This window comes from Mandrillus leucophaeus, unplaced genomic scaffold (assembly GCF_000951045.1).
Source record: "Mandrillus leucophaeus isolate KB7577 unplaced genomic scaffold, Mleu.le_1.0 Scaffold1457, whole genome shotgun sequence".
NCBI classification, from domain to species: domain Eukaryota; kingdom Metazoa; phylum Chordata; class Mammalia; order Primates; family Cercopithecidae; genus Mandrillus; species Mandrillus leucophaeus.
This window is the reverse complement of record NW_012101429.1, coordinates 5052-26969: the sequence shown is the minus strand read 5'-3', so window position 1 is coordinate 26969 and position 21918 is coordinate 5052. Positions and strand designations below refer to the sequence as shown.

The 21918-nt window shown below is 35.7% G+C and overlaps 1 protein-coding gene across 1 annotated transcript; it reads right to left on the bottom strand.

Moving 5' to 3' along the window:
* Window positions 1-352: 352 nt before the first annotated feature.
* Window positions 353-18207, bottom strand: KIAA1107 (KIAA1107 ortholog). Its single transcript, XM_011974458.1, has 9 exons — window positions 18125-18207; window positions 17377-17514; window positions 16381-16510; window positions 13889-13950; window positions 7527-8247; window positions 7172-7259; window positions 6624-6763; window positions 2502-4832; window positions 353-1219 (listed from the first exon to the last, which is right to left on the bottom strand). Exons 2-9 carry the CDS (start codon window positions 17503-17505, stop codon window positions 750-752), a joined length of 4071 nt encoding a protein of 1356 aa, XP_011829848.1. The 5' UTR covers window positions 17506-17514; window positions 18125-18207; the 3' UTR covers window positions 353-749.
* Window positions 18208-21918: the final 3711 nt, after the last annotated feature.

Here is a 21918-nt window from a genome sequence, read left to right as displayed (position 1 = left end):
ACTCCATAAGTCAGTTGCCTCATATACTCGTTTTCAAGTTTATATTTAGTGCTGGCTTATTGCAGGTGCAGTTCCAACATATCCCTAACATGGAATAGAAAATGGAGAATGAGCGACTACCTGTAAAGGAACAAGGACAGATTCTCTTCTCTGGATATATCCCCAAAAGAGAGAGACAGGAAATTCCATTTCTCTTGTTTCAGCAATGATGTGGTTGAAATTTGAGATGTACTTGCTTCAGAATTTCCTGGGCCTGAATTGTTGGGAAAGCTAAGATTTTTCCCAACACTCAGCTATCAGCCTCAATCACCTAAATGTGAGTTTGAATGTTATTCACAGAAAACTCTACATGAATGGACACAAGCACAGTAAGTTTTTTATTGTTAAATTACTATGTTACCATATGCAGAGCAAAAAGTAAAGGGACTGATCTACTTGTGCATTCACATTTTAAATTCTTGAATAATGAACAAGTGAACAAATGATCAGTTAGGAAAGGAAAACTGAAGCAAGGGTTTCCTTACAAGTCTTCTAATTTTTCTAATAATTATAGAAAACATGCTCAAAAACTTTAGAAAAACATTTTTCTGTATGTGATATTATTAATAAATAAACTATGTTTACCTCATTAAATTGGAAAGACTCAATATTAAGGAAAGTTTATATCTGGCTAATGCAATTATCATTTGGATATAATATAGGCATCAAAAAATAAAGGAGTGGCATAAATTTTTCCAAAATGTTAACACTTAATGCTGAGTTTCCAGTTCCAGAATTGTCCACTCCCCTTGAGGCGAACAATCTTCAGAGGAAAAACTAGCCATGGTGATGCTCGCTGAGGAATCATCAAGTGGAGATGTTAGTTCACTCCATCTGTTCAAAGTGTCAATATGTGCTATACCCTGAGGTTTTGAGCTATCTCGCGCTAAAAGTAGTGTCTGATTGATTAGATACTGTGCTAAATTTAAGTCTTCAGGAACGGAATTTGTAACATCTAAGTTTGAATCCTGTTCAGAGAGCAGTTGCTTTAGTAGTGTCCAATCTTGTTTTGCAAAATGTTGGTCATCTTCAAAATCCACATCTGTAACATGTGTTTCTGATTCCACTTTCTGCTCAAATGCTTCTATTACATCCATCTCATATATTGGAGACAGGGTTTTTGAAGGCCGATGGTCATACATGCAGGTTAGTGCCAGTGTGTCACAATCATCTATGTCTCCTGAAATAATTCATAATACTACACAATGTAAAAATTGCACGTTGGTACCCTTCAGAGTTTTGTAGAATATTAACACAATATAACAGTGATAGTCCAAAAAAAAAAAAAAAAAAAACACCACCACAATGGGAAAAATAACATCTATACAAAATTGACAAGATTTTTGAGGCATTTTTCTGTGTTAAAAATTCAAGGGTAACGTTTAGAAGCAAAATCAACATAGGCAACTAACAATAATTCTCCATAGTTTAATTTGAAAACTTGTGATACAGAAAACAAGTTATTTAAACATAAACATAGAATGTGCACATATATCTAATTCACTACAATAGAAAAAGAGAAAAAAAAAGACATAGTGTTTTGATGACTTAGGGTAAGTCCGTTGCAAAAGCGGGGGGGGATAAATACATTTCACCTAAAGGCTTATTTGTATATTGCACATGCAAAGGAAGATGCAAGCAAAGACAAACAAACAAAAAAGTACAACTTCAAAGACCTCCTTATTCTTCCGATTTTGCTGAACAGGAAACTACTGATCAGTATTTTTCTTAGTTATAATACACAATAGCTACTCAGTTAGCCACTATTGCGTATTTTAAATGTGGGTCATTAGTCTGAATTACTATAATAAGGAAGACAAAAAACACAAAACAATTAGACAGAAAATCATCTAAACAATATGAAATAAGCCTGGGCTTTTTTCATATATTATCATTGCTTCTAAATATAATCTCTTTTAGGAAATTTATCTTTTTATTTGAAAATTTTAGAATAGAGAGATCCTGAAAATTTTAATCTCTGTAAAATGTATATAAATTGTAAATCAATCTAGTTGTCAAAATAGTTCAGTGCTTTTAGTTACATATTACTAGAGTTATTGCACAGGCCTTTAATATACTATCAAGTCTATAAATCATATCCAATGTATAATAAAATTTCTAATAGTCAAGAATTCTTGTGTTAAATTATACATAAATAACTAAATAGCAGCAAACTAAGGTTTTCTATTTATTCTTTCATGTAAAATCTCTTAGTAGGTTAGCTCTATATAACAATCAAAATGTTTACTATATATTACTTCTTCATTAGGATTTTAAGTGAACAATAAAGAATGAGTAACTAGCTAGTTTTCATATTAAGAAATTTTTCATTTAAAATTTTAATCTGTTGCTTAAGTAATTATTCTATCTGACTAAAATATAACATTCAGGGCTTCATACAACTTTAAAATTTTATAAACTTATTTTCTTATGCATTTAGCATTTCTATTTCTGTACATTACCTGCAGATAAAGCAATATTAGCTTTTTCAGTAGCTGTAGAATGGCTCTCTTTCACTGGACCTTCCTGAGGCAGAACTTGACTCCGAAAGGAGTCTAGAGATTTTGTAGAGCTGTTCTTTGGTATGTCAGAATTGGGTTCTCTTTGATGAAGCTCCAAGTGACATGGTCTTTCTTGAGATTTTACATCACTATCCAAGAATTTGCTGCGTTGCTGAATGTCATTATCTACACTGCTTCCATTGTTTACTGTTTTATCTTCTGGAAGAAGCTGTCTGCCTCTACTGGATAGGACATCTATTGTGTTCTTTTTTCCTGTGGCTGAAACACTCTGTTTATTTTTTCTTGAACAGTCAATGCTACTAAGATCCAAGAGAGTGCTTTCATTTTTACATACACTATTGCCTTTATTTTGTTTACATTCTAAAATATTATTTTCACTTTCTCGTGAGAATCTGGAATAGCAGGTCCTTCCATGATGTTCATGAGAAATGCCATCAAAAACATCAGAAGGTGAAAAAGAATCTACAGAAGGCTGAAAGGGAGTATGGACTTCTCCTTCATCTGATCCCAGCTCTTCACATTCATCAACTGAAAGTAAAACTGACCTTTTAAACTTTTTATTTGCAGAAAATTCACGACTTTCATTTTCAGTTGCATCTTCAAAAGCTAAATTAATTATTCCCTGAAACTGCTGAGGAGCTGGGTTAGATACAGAGAAATTTTCTGCAACATTTTCAGCTTCAGATCTTTCATCCTCTGTTTCATCTGCTGAAGAAGATACTTGATCTATTTCCTGAGCAAACTGGACACTGCCTCGTGGAATATTTTCTTTTTCCCTAGGGTGAACTATTGTAGATCGAGACCAAATTTCTGGCCTTTTCCTAGGGATTTCATCATCACTTGTTGAATTAACTTGGAAAAGATCATTACTACTTTGCTTTTTCATTTTTACTTCAATTCTTAAATTACTATCATAAATTTTTAATTCTTCAGGAGTACTGGTATCACTGCTACTTCTTCCAAGAAAATCATGGCACAGCATAGTGCCACATTTAGAGATACCTCTGTCATTTGACCCATCATCATCCTGAGACCCTCCGGCATCATAGTCTTCAGATCTGGGCTTTATGTCATCGGAGGATGTGGTAGCACTGCCAGTATCAGATTCAGGACTCTCTCTCTGATGCAGAACACCAGTACTCAAATTCCAGTGACCCACAAATGGAGTTTCTGGAGTTTCACGGCTCTCTGGAGATTCTGATGTTTCCATATTTTTAGGAGAATTTTTTTCTGACAGCTGTCCTGAAAAACACTTGGAGGAAACATCTGAGTCTGCTGTAGCATGTTTGTCTTCATCCATAGCAGAGGCATCAGACAACTTACTAGAAATTGTCAGTCCTTCCAAAGGAACTTTCAATTTTTTGTCTTCTTGAGCAGAATTTAAGGTACCATTTGCCCTTTCAGGAATACACAGTGAAACATCTTCCACACATTTAATACTTGATTGTTTGTTTGTATCTTTTCTCCCTACTTGGTTCTCCCTATCTGATATCAAATGGATTTGCCCTGCACTTGTTGAGTCTAAAGCACAAACTGGATTAGAGTTCAAGGAATTTTCATTTGGATTTGGAACCATGTATTTTAGGGCTGTGGTGCTATACAATTTTGAATTTACATTATCACTCCCATCAGAATGACAACATATGTTAGCTACATTGCAATGATCTGTTTCGTTGTGATTGGGAAATTTTGTTTCACTTTTATCTAAACAAATCTGTTTGGATTCCAGTTTGTGTTTTAATGATTTATCCAGCTTTGAAATATTTTGGCATTCTAACACCAACTTCTCTTTTTCTTGATCATGTAATGGCTTTTGTGGGTCAAGCCTGCAGGATGACTGGAGTGCTTCTGCATCACTGATTTCAGATGCAAGATTAATGAGAGGTTTGTGAGGCTTCTGTTCAGAATCACTGTCCTTGTTGTTATTTTCACGCACATCATGAAACATACTTTTTTGGACAATAGATGTTTCACTTTTTAAAGGTCTTTGGGAGGAAGGATGAGTTTTTGACATAACCTGTCCAGGAAGCATTTTCTGTTTTGAATCTTTATTATTCAAAGTTTCACCTTTCTTTGACTGATTTAGATTTTTAGGCATTGCCACTATTTTTGCATTAACCTTAGGCAAAGCTGTGTGTACTTGCTTGACGATTTTTCTCTTAGGTGCTTGTTTCTCTGTAGGCATATTATGGTCCAACTTTGCCACATTTTCATCAGACTGCCTTGAAGAGACTGAAGATTTTACTGAGTTTGGTGACTCTCCTTGGGATCCTAAGAAAAGTAAGAGGGTATATTCAGAAATGTATTATCACCTCCAATTTGTGAGTAAAATTTAATATTTGTTTTAAAATTACTTCAGAAAAAATAAAATCAAGACCACAATGGAAGGGTAACATATCTATGATCAAATGGACAAGCACAGATTAGGAATTAGTTACATGATAAAATAAAAAAAAAATTTCAATTAGAAATATAGAGGGACTACTCCAGGGTCCCAGTAAAAATTACTAAAATAGGATCTCTCTTCCTCAAGTAAAGAGACTTGATTTTTATGCCAAAACTGGATTTGCAAAAATGTATGAGGGTAAAAAAATTGGATTTTCTTTTATCAAAGGAGCAAGAACGGTCTTCCGTTTGAAGTTTTCAGAGAAAAAAAAAACAGTGTGTTCTACATAGCTGAAAAGGAGAATCAAGCTAAATATAAAATAAATAGAACTGTTAAAATTGTTGCAGTTGTTTTCTTCAAACATGAATAAAACCAATTTACTCGTCATAACCAGATTATTACTACTTTAGCTCATTAGGGTTAACAACTTAGATCTCCAGTGGAAACTAGAACTGCTGACTGGAAAGAAGGGGATTAATTTGGGGAATCCATTTGTTTACACTGGTGAAAGTCTTAGAGATGATATTTTGGACATTCAAATCTGTCAAACAGAATTATCAAATATTTTTAAATGTTTAATATTTAGCTATTACTAGGATATGAAAATATTTTCTCTGCCTTATTTTTAATTGATTTTCAGTAATAATTCATAATCCAAATCAAAACTGTTTTTAGGATTTTACAAACTGCTTTTACATATGTGAATGCTTGATACATAAAAGCAATTTTGAAAATCAGTTATTATGTTAGAAAATTATGCAATCTGATCAGTACTCTTTTCCTTTTCAGAACACTGAAAACCAATTGACTCACATAGATTCTAGAAGGGAAATTCTTCCTCCTTATGTATCATAGTTGTTTAGACTGCATTATTATTATCTTTTTTTTTGAGATAAGAGTGTCGCTCTGTCACCCAGCCTGGAATGCAGAGGCACGATCTCGGCTCCCTGCAACCTCCGCCTCCTAGGTTCAAGCAATTCTCCTGTCTCAGCCTCTCAAGTAGCTGGGACAACAGGCACACACCATCACACCTGGCTAATTTTTGTGTTTTTAGTAGAGATGGGGTTTCACTATATTGGTCAGGCTGGTCTTGAACTCCTGACCTCAGGTGATCCACCTGCCTTGGCCTCCCAGAGTGCTTGGATTACAGGCGTGAGCCACTGCACCCAGCCTACACTATTACTTTTTAAAGAGTTCTTCAGTGCCAGTTTTACAAATGAAATTCCTATAATTAACAATGGAACTTTCAAGAAACATGGGCATAATATTTAAAAGGACCAGAAATGCAGCTAAACTAGTGACTCCCTTAATTATTTCTCTCACAAGAGACAATAAAACCAAACAGAGGCCAGGTGTGTTGACTCATGCCTGTAATCCCAACACTTTGGGAGGCAGACAAAGGAGGATTGCAGTGTGATCATGCCACTGTACTCCAGCCTGGGTGACAGAGCAAGACCCTGTCTCAACAATAACAACAACAAAACATCAAAACCAAACCTACATCCCAAAACACCTGTCTGAAAAGTATACAATCTCATCTCTATGGTGTGAAACAAACACAAAATGAGTAAAACCATATTTTGCTTATTTGCTCCTGAAGTTCCAAATCAGAGTTTGGCTTATCCAGTTTACACAAGGAAATAATTTCAAGATATCCAGTACTATTTCAGCTTTACCTTGAGTTTTAGTAAGATTAGATGGGGTACTCTTTGTCCTCTGCTGAGCTGCGCCATATCCATTGCTAGTTCCTCTTTTCTTCAAAATTGCCTGTGGTACTGGCTCACTATATCCTTTGCCACTGACCTTCTTTAGTACACTAAGAAAAATTATTTGCATTCAGTATTACACTGAGATTCCAAAACATGAACTTTTTAAAAGACCGATACCTGAAACAGTTTTTTTTCAAGAAATAAAAAATACATCTCTCCTGAAAATAGAAAAATCATATGCTCATAAGTCTTTAAGTTTGTAAAACTGTAGATCAAGTATAATAAAGCAATGCATAATCATATACCATAGTACACATTAAGATATTCTTTTAAATATTGTGCCTCATTTTGCATATACTAATTTCTTTTAATAAACTGTGTTAAATTATGTAAATACACTAAATTTTTTTAACAAAAAATAAAAGATATTTTAAAAATATTTAGCTAGCAGTTAGTATATAATTAACTTTGAGAGAAAGCTAACAGATAAGTTAAAACACTGAATGAAGACCTACCTGTTATTTATGTTAGTGTCTTGTTCATGAATACTTTTTTTATTGGAAGTTCCATTGGTAACTTTTGAAACAGGTCGAGATTTTATGGCTAAAAATTAAGAAAAAGTGAGTCATAAGATAGAATACATTAAATATGTAACAAATATGTATAAGTTTACTGGTTAGACACTATAAACAAAATGAAATATTAAAGTGGGAAGGACTACATTTTTTCTCAGCTTGCATAAGTACATATAAATAAGTATTCTGTTGGCATTTGAAACTAAATAAAAGCCCAAATACAGGTTTAGGTTTTTGTTTTTTTAAGGAACTTTAACTGTCAGGAGATATTAAAAATTACAGTGCTAAAACCCACCTACAGTGGAATTTTTGACACTATCTACACTGTTTTTCACCATCTGTGCTGGAGAATCACAAAAGGATAGTTTATGTCCAGAAGGCTTTTCTTCTCCTATTGATCCATTTTCTTTTGGTTCATCCAGACATTCAGTGGAAATTGAGAATTCCATACTTGAATCTGTGGATCTGCTAGAGGGTCCTGCGATGCTGAGGCATGGAGAATCCTTCCCTGTCGCTTTCTTCAAAGGCTTTGCTTTGGCTTGCACATTTAAGTTTCCTGTGAGTACCTTGGGTCTGGCACCTGTAATTTGCCCTTCCTGATTTCTCACTCCTTTTCCATTTAGTAAATTCTTCTGTCCAGTTGCTGCTGCTGCTGCTGCTGTTGCTGATCTTTCTACAACTTGTCTAGGTGACATGTTTTCCAACCGTGCATTATCACCATTTCCTGTTTTGGATTTTATTATAGTTTTGGGCTTTCCAGAAACATTTTTTCCCCCAGTTTTTAGTTGTTTTGTAATTTTAGATGCTATTTTTGTACCATCTTTTTCCTTTACATCATCTTGCTTCAGAGTTTTATTTATACTATTTCTATTGGTACTTGATGAATGTCCAGATGCTCCTAATCCATCGGATTTCATCTTTTTATTAGTAGAGAGATAACTCCAACACTCTTTCTTGTTATTTTCCCTCCAAGATTTGATTTTTATATCACCAGAGTCAGAAACTTGTTTCCTTTGCTATAAAGAAGAAAAAAAATACTTTGTAATTTGACTGAAATCTTTAACATATAATATTATGTGTTTCCAAAAACCAGTCTTTCAAAGAAGAAAAAAATAGAAAAGTTCAATTTTTGATTTAAGGTCAAAGCTTGAACTGTCTTTGATCATTTGGATCAAAACTTTGTCTCAGACTACCTTAATCAAATCTGAAATACAGCATAAGTGTTTATTTTAAAGGCATGCTATTCTATTAAATTAAATAAATAAATAACAGGAATGCTTTTTTAATGTATGAAGTTTTGGTATAAATTAATGTCTATAAAGATTCAGGATGCCTTGAGGAATGATAATATCCAAGATTTTTAAGAAGACTTACTCCCATGTTTTATACTACATCTTTTGTATACATCATCCCACTTAAACCTCACAACAGTCCCATGAAATAGCTCCTGTGGCTGTTTCTATTTCTTAGACAATAAATTGAGGATTAAAGTAGGTATGTGATTTACCCCAGGTCTCAGGTTGGTGAGGGACAGAACCAGGACTTGAACTCATGATTTAACCTCACACCGAAGTCATCTATATGGCATAATTTGAGGGAACATTATAAAGATTTTCAATAAAAATTCTCTCTTCAACCTTATCCCAAGTGCCAGAAATTTTATCATTAAAGACTTAATCCTCTGTGGGAAGAATACTTTACTTCTTGGAGTCCTTATTTAAAAAAAAAATTTTTTTTTAAAGCTCCTAGGAAGCACAGCACATCAATACACTACATCTGCAAAGCTTGGTTTTTGGACAAATAAGATACTAGTACAGCACTGGCTGGCTATAGGAAGTGAAGGAAAAGGGATCCTAAAAATAGTTGAAATAGCCTAAAAAGGGACAAATAAAATGGCACTGAAGATAAATGTACCTACTTCATCATTTTCCTTAGACCCAACCTTGATATGAAAGGGAACAAAGAAAATTTTTAAGTTGGTAGAAATTCTAGAATAATATTTTAAGATCATATTGTCATTCTTTTTTTTTTTGAGATGGAGTCTTGCTCTGTCACCAGGCTGGAGTGCAGTGGCCCAATCTCAGCTCACTGCAACCTCTGCCTCCCAGGTTCAAGCAATTCTCCTGCCTCAGCCTCCCGAGTAGCTGGGACTACGCCGCCACACTCGGCTAATTTTTTTTGTATTTCAGTAGAGATAGGGTTTCACCGTGTTGCCCAGGCTGATCTTGAACACCTGAGCTCAGGCAATCCACCTGCCTTGGCCTCCCAAAGTGCTAGGATTACAGGTATGAGTCACTGTGCCCAGCCAATATTGTCATTCTTTTTTTTTTTGAGATGGAGTCTTGCTCTGTCACCAGGCTGGAGTACAGTGGCGTGATCTTGGCTCACTGCAACCTCCGCTTCCCAGGTTCAAGCAATTCTCCTGCCTCAGCCTCCCGAGTAGCTGAGACTACAGGCATGCGCCACCACGCCCAGTTAATTTTTGTATTTTTAGTATAGACGGGGTTTCACCATGTTGGCCAGGATGGTCTTGATCTCTTGACCTCGTGATCCGCCCACCTGGGCCTCCCAAAGTGCTGGGATTACAGGCATGAGCCACCGTGCCCGTCCTATTGTCATTCTTTATGTAAGTATGCAAATGGTTTTTTTTTTCCCTTTGGAAGCTGTATGAGATTGTAGAGGTCTGAGGCAGAGCCTGTGCTCTCTTCATCTTTCATATCCCTCAGCACCATATCACATATTGGATACTCAAACAAACAAACAAACAAACAAAAAAAAAGTAGTGTTAACACTGGGCATATATTGTATATTTTGATATGCAGTTTAAGGTCTATTTTTAAATACGAAAAGCTTCCAATTACATTAAAAGTTGTCAAAGATAAAATAACATATGTGAATGTGTGTGCACACACAAAAATATATAATAAATAACTTGGTTAAATTTAGAAAAAAGGAAAGCATGGTGATAAAGCAACCACTAGATTCTTGTCCTAGTTTTGCTTCTAACCAACCTGGGACATTTCAGAAATTATTAACAGCTTTAGGTCTCAGCTTATGCCTGTCCACAAGGCAGAGACTGGTCCTATTCACAGCAGTCTTCCAGGATTCCATTAAAAAGTTCAAATAGACTTAGTCCTCATTTTTTGTTTTCTTGCTCAAATCTTAGCTCAAAACATAACATTTCTCTATTTTTAATACCTAAAGCCAGGCTGACTTCTGCTTTTAGAACTCCTTCCCACCCTTAACACTAACTCTACTTAATTTATTCTATCCTTGAATTTATGCATCTTGAAGTATTATGCTATGGGTGAAATCTATATAGTATACGGTATAGCTCTATGCCTTGAAAAATTTCACAATAGGCCAGGTGTGGATTGCTTGAGCCCAGGAGTCTGAGACCAGCCTAGGCAACATGGCAAAACTCTGCCTCTACAAAAAAAAAAAACACAAACATTAGCCAGGCATGGTAATTTGGGCCTATGCCAGCTATTAAGGAAGCTGAGGTGGAAGGATCCCTTGAGCCCAGAAGGTCAAGGCTGCAGTGAGCCGTGATTATGCCATGCCACTCCAGCCTGGGTGACAGAGTGAGACCCTGTCTCAAAAAATGGGAAAAATTAAACATAATCAAAAGAAGACAGAAGAGTATAATGAATCCTCACATACCTAATAGCCAGCTCTAAAAATTATTAATTATTAATTCCCATTTTGTTTCATACACATCTACTCCTATTTTATTTTCAAGCAAATCCCAGATATCATATATTTTATTCTTAAGTACTTTGGTACTAAGCATTCTTCTTAAATTGCTCTATGATGGAAAAATGAAGCAGGCAACAACCACCACCACAACAAAACAAACAAAAAACCTCTTCCCTGTCTTATCTGATAAACTTTCTCCCACCTCCTAGATAGCTCATCCCTGTTTGGAAAACACATTTATTTGCTCCACATTTATTGAGCACTTACTACATAATACTAGGTAATTGCACATAAATTATTTCACGTAATTTTCACAATAATCCTGTGAGGTTTTATTACTCCATTTTATAAATAAGCAAACTGAGACTCACAGACGACACATAATAAATGTAAAGCCAAAATTTGAACTCTTTATTTTATGTCCAGCATCCATTTCAGCATATCACTGTCTTTCTGGGGGAAACTTACTTCCTTCCCATTGGGAAGGAAACTGTTTCCTTCCAACTGTTCTTAACAGAAAAAAGACTTAGACAACCACAAAGTCAGGAGGATGAGGAAAAATAATGAAACCTTGTTCTATTTTGCAACAAGGCAAGGAAGGAGGAAAAGCCTGGTTGGTAGCAGGGGAAAGGAAGGCAAGTAGGTTAATTCCTCGGGGCCTTTAAAAAACACGGGGATAATAGGGAACACAGAAAAAAATGTCCTAGTGCACCATTTCCTAGAGCATGTTCTGTGGAATCATATAATATGTTTTAAAAGGGTTGAGGGGGCTGGGCGCAGTGGCTTACACCTGTAATCCCAGCACTTTAGGAGGCTGAGGCTGGTGGATCACAAGGTTAGGAAATCAAAACCATCCTGGCTAATACGGTGAAACCCCATCTCCACTAAAAATACAAAAAATTAGCCAGGCATCGTGGGGGGTGCCTGTAGTCCTAGCTGCTCGGGAGGCTGAGGCAGGAGAATGGCACGAACCCGGGAAGTGGAGCTTGCAGTGAGCCGAGATCACGCCACTGCACTTCAGCCTGGGTGACAGATCGAGACTCTGTCTCAAAAAAAAAAAAAAAAAAGGGATGAGGGAACCCTAGTCTTATTCCATAGCTATAACATTGGGGGAAATTTTGGATGCAATAATTCAAAAGTAGTTCTTTAGTGTTTCTCAGCACTTTCAAGGTGTAATATGCATCATCAGTCTATAAGAGGAGCTATGGGGCTGGGCGTGGTGGCTCACGCCTGTAATCCCAGAACTTTGGGAGGCCGAGACGGGCAGATCACCTGAGGTCGGGTGTTCGAGACCAGCCTGACCAACATGGAGAAACCCCGTCTCTACTAAAAATACAAAATTAGCCGGGTGTGGTGGCACATGCCTGTAATCCCAGCTACTCAGAAGGCTGAGGGAGGAGAGCTGCTTGAACCCAGGAGGCTGAGGCTGCGGTGAGCCAAGAACGTGCCATTGCACTCCAGCCTGGGCAACAAGAGCAAAACTCTGTCTCAAAAAAAAAAAAAAAAAAAAGAGGAACTATGGTGTGTGTAGCAACTCTCCAACTTATAGTTGATGCTAGATGGAGCTCATATCTTGTGAAATGCACTTTGGAAACAATCCTAAGAGGTTAACTGGCAAAAACCCAGTTTCCTGGTTTCTCACTCAAGACATTTGGAGCTTGACTTCTTCCTCAAGCCATGAGAACTCTCGGTTGTGGCTTGGAGCTGCATTAGTTCCTATCAACTGGCTGATGAGGAAGAAAAAAGGATTTCCTATTCCACTCTGCTAGGGCAATATGTTCACTGCATTCCAAACTGGAACTCTCAATGTATGTCTATCATTGTACCACACAGAGAAGGTTAGAATAATTTTGTACTTTGAATATATTATTAAGTGAACATCTGTAAGTTAGTCTGGAACCCTAACCATCATTAATAACATTTTTGGGAAGAAAAATTTATTTCAGGTTATAAGGAAAACAACAAATAACTTTGTGGATGGTAAAACAAACAAAAAACACATAAAACATGACATCTACCATCTTAACCATTTAACATAATTAAGTACTCTTTAAAACACTTCAGTAACAGTGTAGTAATGTTAGCTGCATGCACTTTGTTGCACAACAGATAACTTTTCAACTTGCAAAATGGAAACTCTGTACTCATTGAACAACTCCCCCTTTCTCCCTCCCCCTAGTTTTCAGCAACCACAATACTACCTTCTAAGAGTTCAACTACTTTAGATACCTCATATAACAAGTAACTTTTAAAGTAAAACACAGTTGTACTCTTAGTACTAATTGCTTTTTTCAAAAACACCAAAAATATATTATGTGAATTAAAAACTTTATTTTCGAGACGGAGTTTTGCTCGTCACCCAGGCAGGAGTGCAATGGCACAATATCGGCTCACTGCAACCTCTGCCTCCCAGGTTCAAGCAATTCTCCTTCCTCGGCCTCCTGAGCAGCTGAGATTACAGGTGTGCGCCGCCATGCCCAGCTAAGTTTTGTATATTTAGTAGAGATGGGGTTTCACCATGTTGGCCAGGCTGGTCTCGAACTCCTGACCTCAGGTGATCTACCCGCCTCGGCCTCCCAAAGTGTTGGAATTACAGGCGTGAGCAACCACGCCTGGCCTAAAATCTTCTTTTTTAAGAAGTAGGCTAATTAGAAAAATAGACATTGAATTAGGTCTATAGTTTTAAACAACTGCCAATAGACTGAAATAGCTCTGTTAGCTGCCAAAAAGGTTTTCAAGGAAATGAAAAAGGTAGATACTTCCAATGCCAGTTGGATATAAAAAATTCACTTTAAAACATTTATTAAATGTTCACTTGATTTAGAAAAAGAAAAATTTTCCATTAAGAAATAGCTTCAATTAATGAACAGATTTTTAAAACTTTTTCTGAAATATAAAATAAACTTTAAATAATTTGTTATCTTTTTCATTTGTACCTATAAAATTTAGAAAGTTTACCTGTGAGCTACTGAATATAGGCTTTTTGCCAAGTCTTCGATCATCACCTTTGTCAAATGCAGCTGTAGAAAGAAACAGCAATTTATTTTTATAGGGAACATTACTATACCTTAGAAGTAAAGGAAAAATAGTATGTCAGCAGAAAAAAAGTCATATTTTAATGGAAATAACTTAATAAACCTGAAACCAATCTAGTATACAAAACAACTCCCTATTATATTTTAGATTTTTTTTAAAAGAACCTCATTTTCTATCTGACTCTCTGGCCCCTAGGTTTTATGTTATTAAAATTAATAAATAAGAACTGTACAATCTCACAGAGAAGATTCATACATTTACAAAAACACGAGAATTTTCTCAAACCGTGACATTTTAGATAATTGGTTTCATTTAGTTTTTCAAATTACAAAAAATTACAGATTATGGCAAATGTAACATTCTACAAGCTATTAAATATGAGAAAATGTTTATACTAAATGTAAAAATATTCTGAAGTTAAAAATATTTTCTGGTTTTGCAGATATATATAATGAGGAAGGAGGAAAGAGAAAAGAAAAAATAAGGTTCTATTGAAAATAAAACAAGAAACAATCTTCAAAATATCATTCTTTTTGTAATTGAATAAAAATTCATTTTATAAGTTAGGTTTATATGGGAATTTATTGCAGAACTCATGTCTATGCTATTCAAATAAGAATTTGAAAGATGTCAGGAAAATATGTAGGCTGAAATAATGATATGAGAGCTACAAACATAGTTTAGCAAATGTATTTCTTTCTTTTGACGGTTACTGGGCTTTAAGATTATTTTGAAGAAATATATGTAATCTCCAAAAATTATTTGATTTTTATTAAATCAGCTAATAAAAAATACATTAAATTATCTGTAACTACCATGCATCTTCCATGATCTCTACTCTATAGGATATGTGCTATAAGACAAAGCAGGATCCTGAAAATGGCACTATAGGACTGATTTGCAGTAAGCAAATGACTCTGCACAATAATACACAGGAAGAAATTAAAATAAAAAATTTCACCCCAAAGTCAGTAACTCAACTATGACATACGAAATGTAGTAACAGACAACCCAGAACCATTCCTTTATCTGGGTTTCCCGAGGAAGTAGTTATGCATAAGTCAGGACTCATAATTCAACTTATTTAAGATTAAAACATTATTATTACACTGACTCAACGTAATAGAATGAAAAGTCCTTTTTGACAATTCAAAAAGGATTGTTGGATTAGCTGGATAGTTGGATTACCAATAACATTTTATTTAAATATGGGTATTTACATGTATTTTTAATTAGCACTTTGAAGAATTAAAGAACACTGAAGCTCAACTTAACTATGAAATCCTCTAAAATAGAGAAAAACAAAGTTTCCTACTAATCAGGAGAGCGCTGAAAGACACCTACTGAAGGAATGCTGATCTTATCTTGTTACTTCACATTACATACATTTTGTAAAAATAAAACATTTAAAAATCAGCAGAGAAAGAGTCACAAGGAAAAAAATGTCCAATTTCTAAGACCTTCTTCTCATAATTTTTGTTTAAAATAATGGAATTTTTTTGAAAAGTGCTCTTCATATCACATCTAGCTACACTATCATGTAATGCTTATAATGTAAAAGCAGATCCTATGCTGATGATACCACTAAAGAATTTAACATATTTATGCATTCTCAAAATATATTTTAACAGATATGGCTTCCATGTTTTACAGTACTAAAATGTTTGCTTCATAAAATTTAGTCTCTTAAAACGTTGTAAAAACTATACACACTGGATATGTCAATATTTTTTCTAAGCCACCTGCTTTAACCCAAAAATACTCATGAAGCCATTTTTAGTTCCACACCCTCGAATTTTTATTTCGATATATATTTTTAAACACATGTTCTGAAAAATATACATCTTTTGTTTAATGCTAATGTTTCAGATGATACCTATTAAATGTCACGGACCACTGTGCAGCTCCTGAGGGACAGTCCGCAATAGCACACTGCACATCACTGAACCAATCAGTTGTGAAATAAAGCCATCTATTCCAAGCAAAACCACAAGAAAGCGTGTCTTACGAAAAAGATGGAAAAGCTTTATGACAAAACATATTTAAAAAGGAGGAAAAAGTATGTTTGATACTCTGTTCTATGTGGGCTACATTTTCTTACACTTTTAATCTCTTCACAAGAATGCTTGCAAGCAAATTTGCCTAGAACATTGTTGCTAATGTATAGTAAGATTAAAAATTGATATATATATATATATATATATATAAAGGAAATTAGTTTCATTTTCTAAGAACAGCTAAAAAGCATGATTTATTAAAACTGCCTAAACATATGAGCACCAGTTTCAGTTAGCATCCTATTATCCAACAGAAGCACACAAATGTTAACCTTTCCACTTATCAGAATGCCCTCAAAATATCTGCTGTCACAACAATCATTACATAAGAATTGAAATATCTCAAGGCTAACGTACCTGCTTGGATTTTCTGTTGATCATCTGTGCTCATCAGCTTCCAGCTTTCTGTGTGACGAACAGCATAGAAAGACTGAACCAGGAAGATCCACAGCTTATCACGCAGAGCCTGGATCTTGCACGTAAAACCCTGTGTTCAAGCAACAAATCAGCAGCTGGTGAGAGCCACATTGTCATAGCAACCAGTCATTATTCCTTTCAGAATCTACTTACTCCTAAGCTAGATCAATGATGTCATCATTTAGATTTTTAAGATCGTTGGGTACATGTTATTTATGAAGGCTTACTCATTAATAACAAAATTTTATAAATGAACACAAAGCTAAAAAATCTCATCTTTTCAACCAAACGTTATTTTAAAACACCAATGCCCTTGATATGAACACCTTCTGCAGCCTTTTCATATCAACTATGACATTACAAGGTCAAATGCTCTATGGAATAGTAATAAATATGATATATTTTAAAAACCATTTTTGTTGAACAAATACAGAATGCCAATAATTTGTAATTACCTAATTAATGGCCACTGATTAATTGTACTTAAAAATAAATATTTTAATTTTGCTTCACCGCCTAATTTTAAAATATGATTTTTTGAAAAGAAAAATTAAGATTATAAAAATAAAAGACACTGATGATTAAAAACTCTAAAATACACATTTTATATCTAAAAAATTTACTGTAGGACCAGGGAGAAATACTAGAGTTATGCTGTGCCAAATAATATTGCTAAGTGTCACACTACATTTAAAATTACCCAGCCAAAGTGCCAATTTCTAAACTTTTATAAAAAGTCCATTTGGAGACAAATGGAATTTTTAAAATTTAGTATTATAAAAAATTCCAAACATATACAAAAGTAGAGATCTTAATCCACCCCTAGGTATCCACTGCCTGGCTTCAATGACCCATGCAACATTTAAAATGCACATTCATTTAAAAATCTTAGTTCAAATATTGCATTATTTTAATAAATTTCATTACATTCAGTACCATTTCCTTTGTACTGTCAGAGTTCAGCAATGTGTCCAGAGCCATAAGAAGAGAGCAACTATTTTCAGTGGTGATATTTTCTTCAATTGCTTTGAAAATTGTGTCCAACAGATCGGCTGTGCTACTCATTGCTTGTGACTATAAAACACATAAATTAATATTTAAGAGGAATACATATAAAATGCACAAGAAATGTGAAAGTCTGGCGTTAACAGATCATTATAACTAGCTGTATGAAGTCAACCAGAAATATTTGTCTTTTCCCTTTCTTTTGTTAAAAAATCCACATATATGCATATACACACAGTTTTTAAAAGCCAACATAGCCCTAAATACAGAATCTAGAAATAAACAATAGGAGTTATTTATTCCGTGAATAATTTTAGAGAAAGTAGCTTCCCAATAAGACAGAGAATTCTGCATGGACCATAATTGTATTACTGGCCAAAACAGTATCTTTATGACTGGTTTCTAAAACGTGGCTTGCTGAGGGAGGACTAGAGTTGGCCAGAATTACACTGTGCCTTGCCAGGGCACTCAAACCTGTCCCTCTCGCCTTTCTCATCGTGTGAGCCAAAAATCCTGTCCATCACTGCCTTAAATCCTATGTAAACATGCCATCTGCCATGGAGTTTATTTAAATCACATTAATTTAATCAAAAGCAACCTGCATTTAAAAGCTCTTATATAATTGAAATCAGAACACAAAGATGGAACTAAATATAGGATATAACTTTAGACATAGTACCTGTAAGAGAAGAGCAAAATTTTCACTCTGAATAATCTTGGAGAAGTTTTCTACAATAAATGCAATACATTTTTCTTGAAGCTGAGACGCCATGGTCAGTGCCACTTCTGTCCACTTCACTCTGGGTAAACTGATGATTAGCCTGTCACTTTCCATCAGAAGAAAAGCAGCATTCTTATCATTCTTAGATTTAAAAAAAAAATTGAAAAAGTTAGATGGTATTACTGCTCATAAAGTAACTCTCTAAGCAAATCAAATACTTTTGTTGTTGTGGGATGTTTCCTGCAAAAACAAAATTCCAGGTAGCTAATGTCTTTGTCATTAGTTTTACATATAACGTTTATTTACTCATTCATTCAGAATTATTCAAAAGGGTAAAGTTTGAGCTAGGAAGAAACCAGCTTTAAAAGGTAGCTAAAACAGGTGGGGCACGGTGGCTCAATCCTATAATCCCAGAACTTTGGGAGGCTGAGGAGGGTGGATCACTTGAGGTCAGGAGTTCAAGATCAGCCTGGCCAACATGGTGAAACCCCACTTCTACTAAAAATACAAAAATTAGCCAGGCATGGTGGTGCACAGCTGTAATCCCAGCTACTCAGGAGGCTGAGGCAGGAGAGTTGCTTGAACCCGGGAGGCAGAGGTTGCAGTGAGCCGAGATCAGACCACTGCACTCTGGCCTGGGTGACAGAGCAAGACTCCGCCTCAAAAAAAAAAAAAAAAAGAAAGAAAGAAAGAAAAAGTAGCTAAAATAAACCTGACAGCAAAGTGATAATAACTAGAAAGAAAAATTTGAGTTCCCTAAGATTATCACTACTAAGGTAATTTCTGTGCTTACAGATACCATTCATAACTGCATGGCTCCACCAGCATAGCATTCACTCTTTTCTAACTACAAAATACGTGTTCTTTACGCAAATTTGGAAAGGTTAAAAATTACTTATAATTCCCAGGGATTTTCCTCCTCTTCTCTAATTAGGTAAGACTCTGCTGTTTATATTTTATTCATTTCATGATTCATTATTATACCATGGAAAAAAACATTCACAAATATTGATCTCTATGGAAAGTGGAATGACAATGCACAAATACCATGTACTCCAAGGAAAAGGAAAAAAAGGCAACTTATAGATTACTGTATCTTATTCATGTTTTATTTCCAGTTCTTAAAGCAATACTTAGTAAATAACTATTTATTAATTAGTTACTTGATAGACTGGTAATTGAAAAACATGGCCACAAATTCCATCCACCAAGAGGTGAATCTATTTCCTCAGTCTTGAATCTAGACTACTAGCCTTTTCACTTGCCTTAACCAACAGGGTTGATGTGCAAGTTCTAGAGCCTAGGCCTCAAGAAGGCTTGCAGCTTCAGTCTTTACCTTCTGAGAATGCCTAAAGAAGCCTGGTAAGGAAGAACATTTGGTGCAGGAGGACCAGACCCCCAGCTCAGTCCCCAGCTGAATGCAGCCGCCATAGACAAGACCAGCAGAAGAATCACCCAGTGAACTCACAGAATTGTGAGAAGTCTTTTCAAGCCACTTAGTTCGGGCGTGGTTTGTTACATAGCAATAGATTATCATTGATAAATCTGGAAATGACTGAAATACCTTAACACAGACAGCATGATGTGGACTTTACACAGCTTCTGTTTTTTTTGTTTTTTTTTTTAGGTCCAGAAGCACTACGTCTTCCCTGATACCATACATCTACATCAGATTCCTTTTACACACACTATAAGAAAATCTGTCGTTTTTTGTTAGAGCACATAGTTCATTTGTAATTAATCAAACATGAACATTACTATATGATTAATGTCTGTCTCCCTCACTAGGCTGTATGTTCAATGAGTGTAAAACTACCTCTGTTTTAGCTCACCAATGTACCCTCAGGGCCTAGTATAAAACTGGGTTATAGTAGACACTAAAATTTATTTGCTGATCTTTTAACGTGATTGGAGACAGAGTCTATCAATCAATCTCTAAGATAACAAGTTTAATCTTTCAACTTCAAAACTAAAAATTTTAACCATTTACTAATAATTCTTTTTTTTTCTTTGACACAAGTCTTGCTCTGTCACCCAGGTTGGAATGTAGTGGCTTGAACATGGCTCGCTGCAGCCTCAAACTCCTGAGATCAAGTGATCCTCCTGCCTCAGCCTTTCAAGTAGCTGAAACCATAGGTGCATGTTTATTTTTTAAAAAAGTATTGGCCAGGCACGGTGGCTCACACCTGTAATTCCAGCACTTTGGGAGGCCGAGGCGGGCAGATCACGAGGTCAGGAGATTGTGACCATCCTGGCTAACATTGGCATCCTTACTAAAAATACAAAAAAAATTAGCTGGGTGTGGTGGCAGGCACCTGTAGTCCCAGCTACTTGGGAGGCTGAGGGAGAAGAATGGCGTGAACCTGGGAGGCAGAGCTTGCAGTGAACCGATATTGCACCACTACACCCCAGCCTGGGCGACAGAGCGAGACCCCGCAGCTGGAATGCAGTAGTGCGATCTCGGCTCACTGCAACGAGGTCTTGCTGTGTCACCCAGGCTGGAGTGCAGTGGTGCGATCGCAGCTCACTGCAACCTCCACCTCCCCAGTTCAAGCAATTTTTGTGCCTCAGTCATGTGAATAGGTTGGATTACAGGTGCATGCCACCATGCCCAGCTAATTTTTTGTATTTTTAGTAGAGACGGGGTTTCACCACGTTGGTCAGGTTGGTCTGAAACTCCTGGCTTCAAGTGATCCACCCGCCTCAGCCTCCCAAAATGCTGGGATTACAGGTGTGAGCTACCATGCCCAGCTCTAAAAAAATTTTTGTAGGGCTGGAGTCTTGCCATGCTGTCCAGGCTGGTCTTGAACTCTTGGCTTCAAGTGATCCTCCCACCTCAGCCTCCCAAAGTGCTGGGATTATAAGTGTGAGCCACTGCACCCAGCCAATAATCCTTAAAAAATGTATTATATTCTTCCACTGCTTTGAGTAAAAGAAAAAAAAGTCATACTTTGCTATAATTCGTCTCATTTTTAGAACCATTGTCGTTTCCTCTTCCAGTGACTTCCTGAGTAACTGTGCAATTACTAAGTTTTAGACAATAAGCTCAATCAGTTCTACTGCAGGCACTGCTCTGGTAAGGAAGTCAAATGTAAGGTATTTAAATAAATTTGGCAGGTATCTACAAAGTGCTTACTATATACATAATGTGATGTGCTCTGACAGTAGTATTTTTAAAAAAACCACAGATATAGAGTATAACCATCATAATTTAGCTTGGAAAACTACTATATGGACATAGTTAAATAACATAGGTGATACATGATCTTATTCCATACTCATCTGAATATATGATAAACATTAAATGCTAGAGTACCTCGAGATTCAAAGAAAAAAAAAGTAATACTTTTAGACCAAACACTTAAATTTTAATTCAACAGTTAATACAATCACATAGTTTTAAAATTTCAAATATAGGGCAACCCACTCGGGTCCCCTTCCACGCTGTGGAAGCTTTGTCCTTTCACTCTCACAATAAACCTTGCTACTGCTCAAAAAAAAAAAAAAATTCAAAATGTAAAAAGGACATTCTACGAAAAGTCTTCCTCTCCTCCCTGTCCCCAAACCATCCATTTTACGACCAATATTATTTTTTCCCTTATCTTTCCAGTTATTTTATGCATATACAAATAAAACATATATGTAATTTTCTGCTTATTTATCCAAATGAAGGCATTAATATGCACAGTACTCTGTATCTTCCCTTTTACACTTAGCACACATCTTGAATATTCTTCTTACCAGCATACATA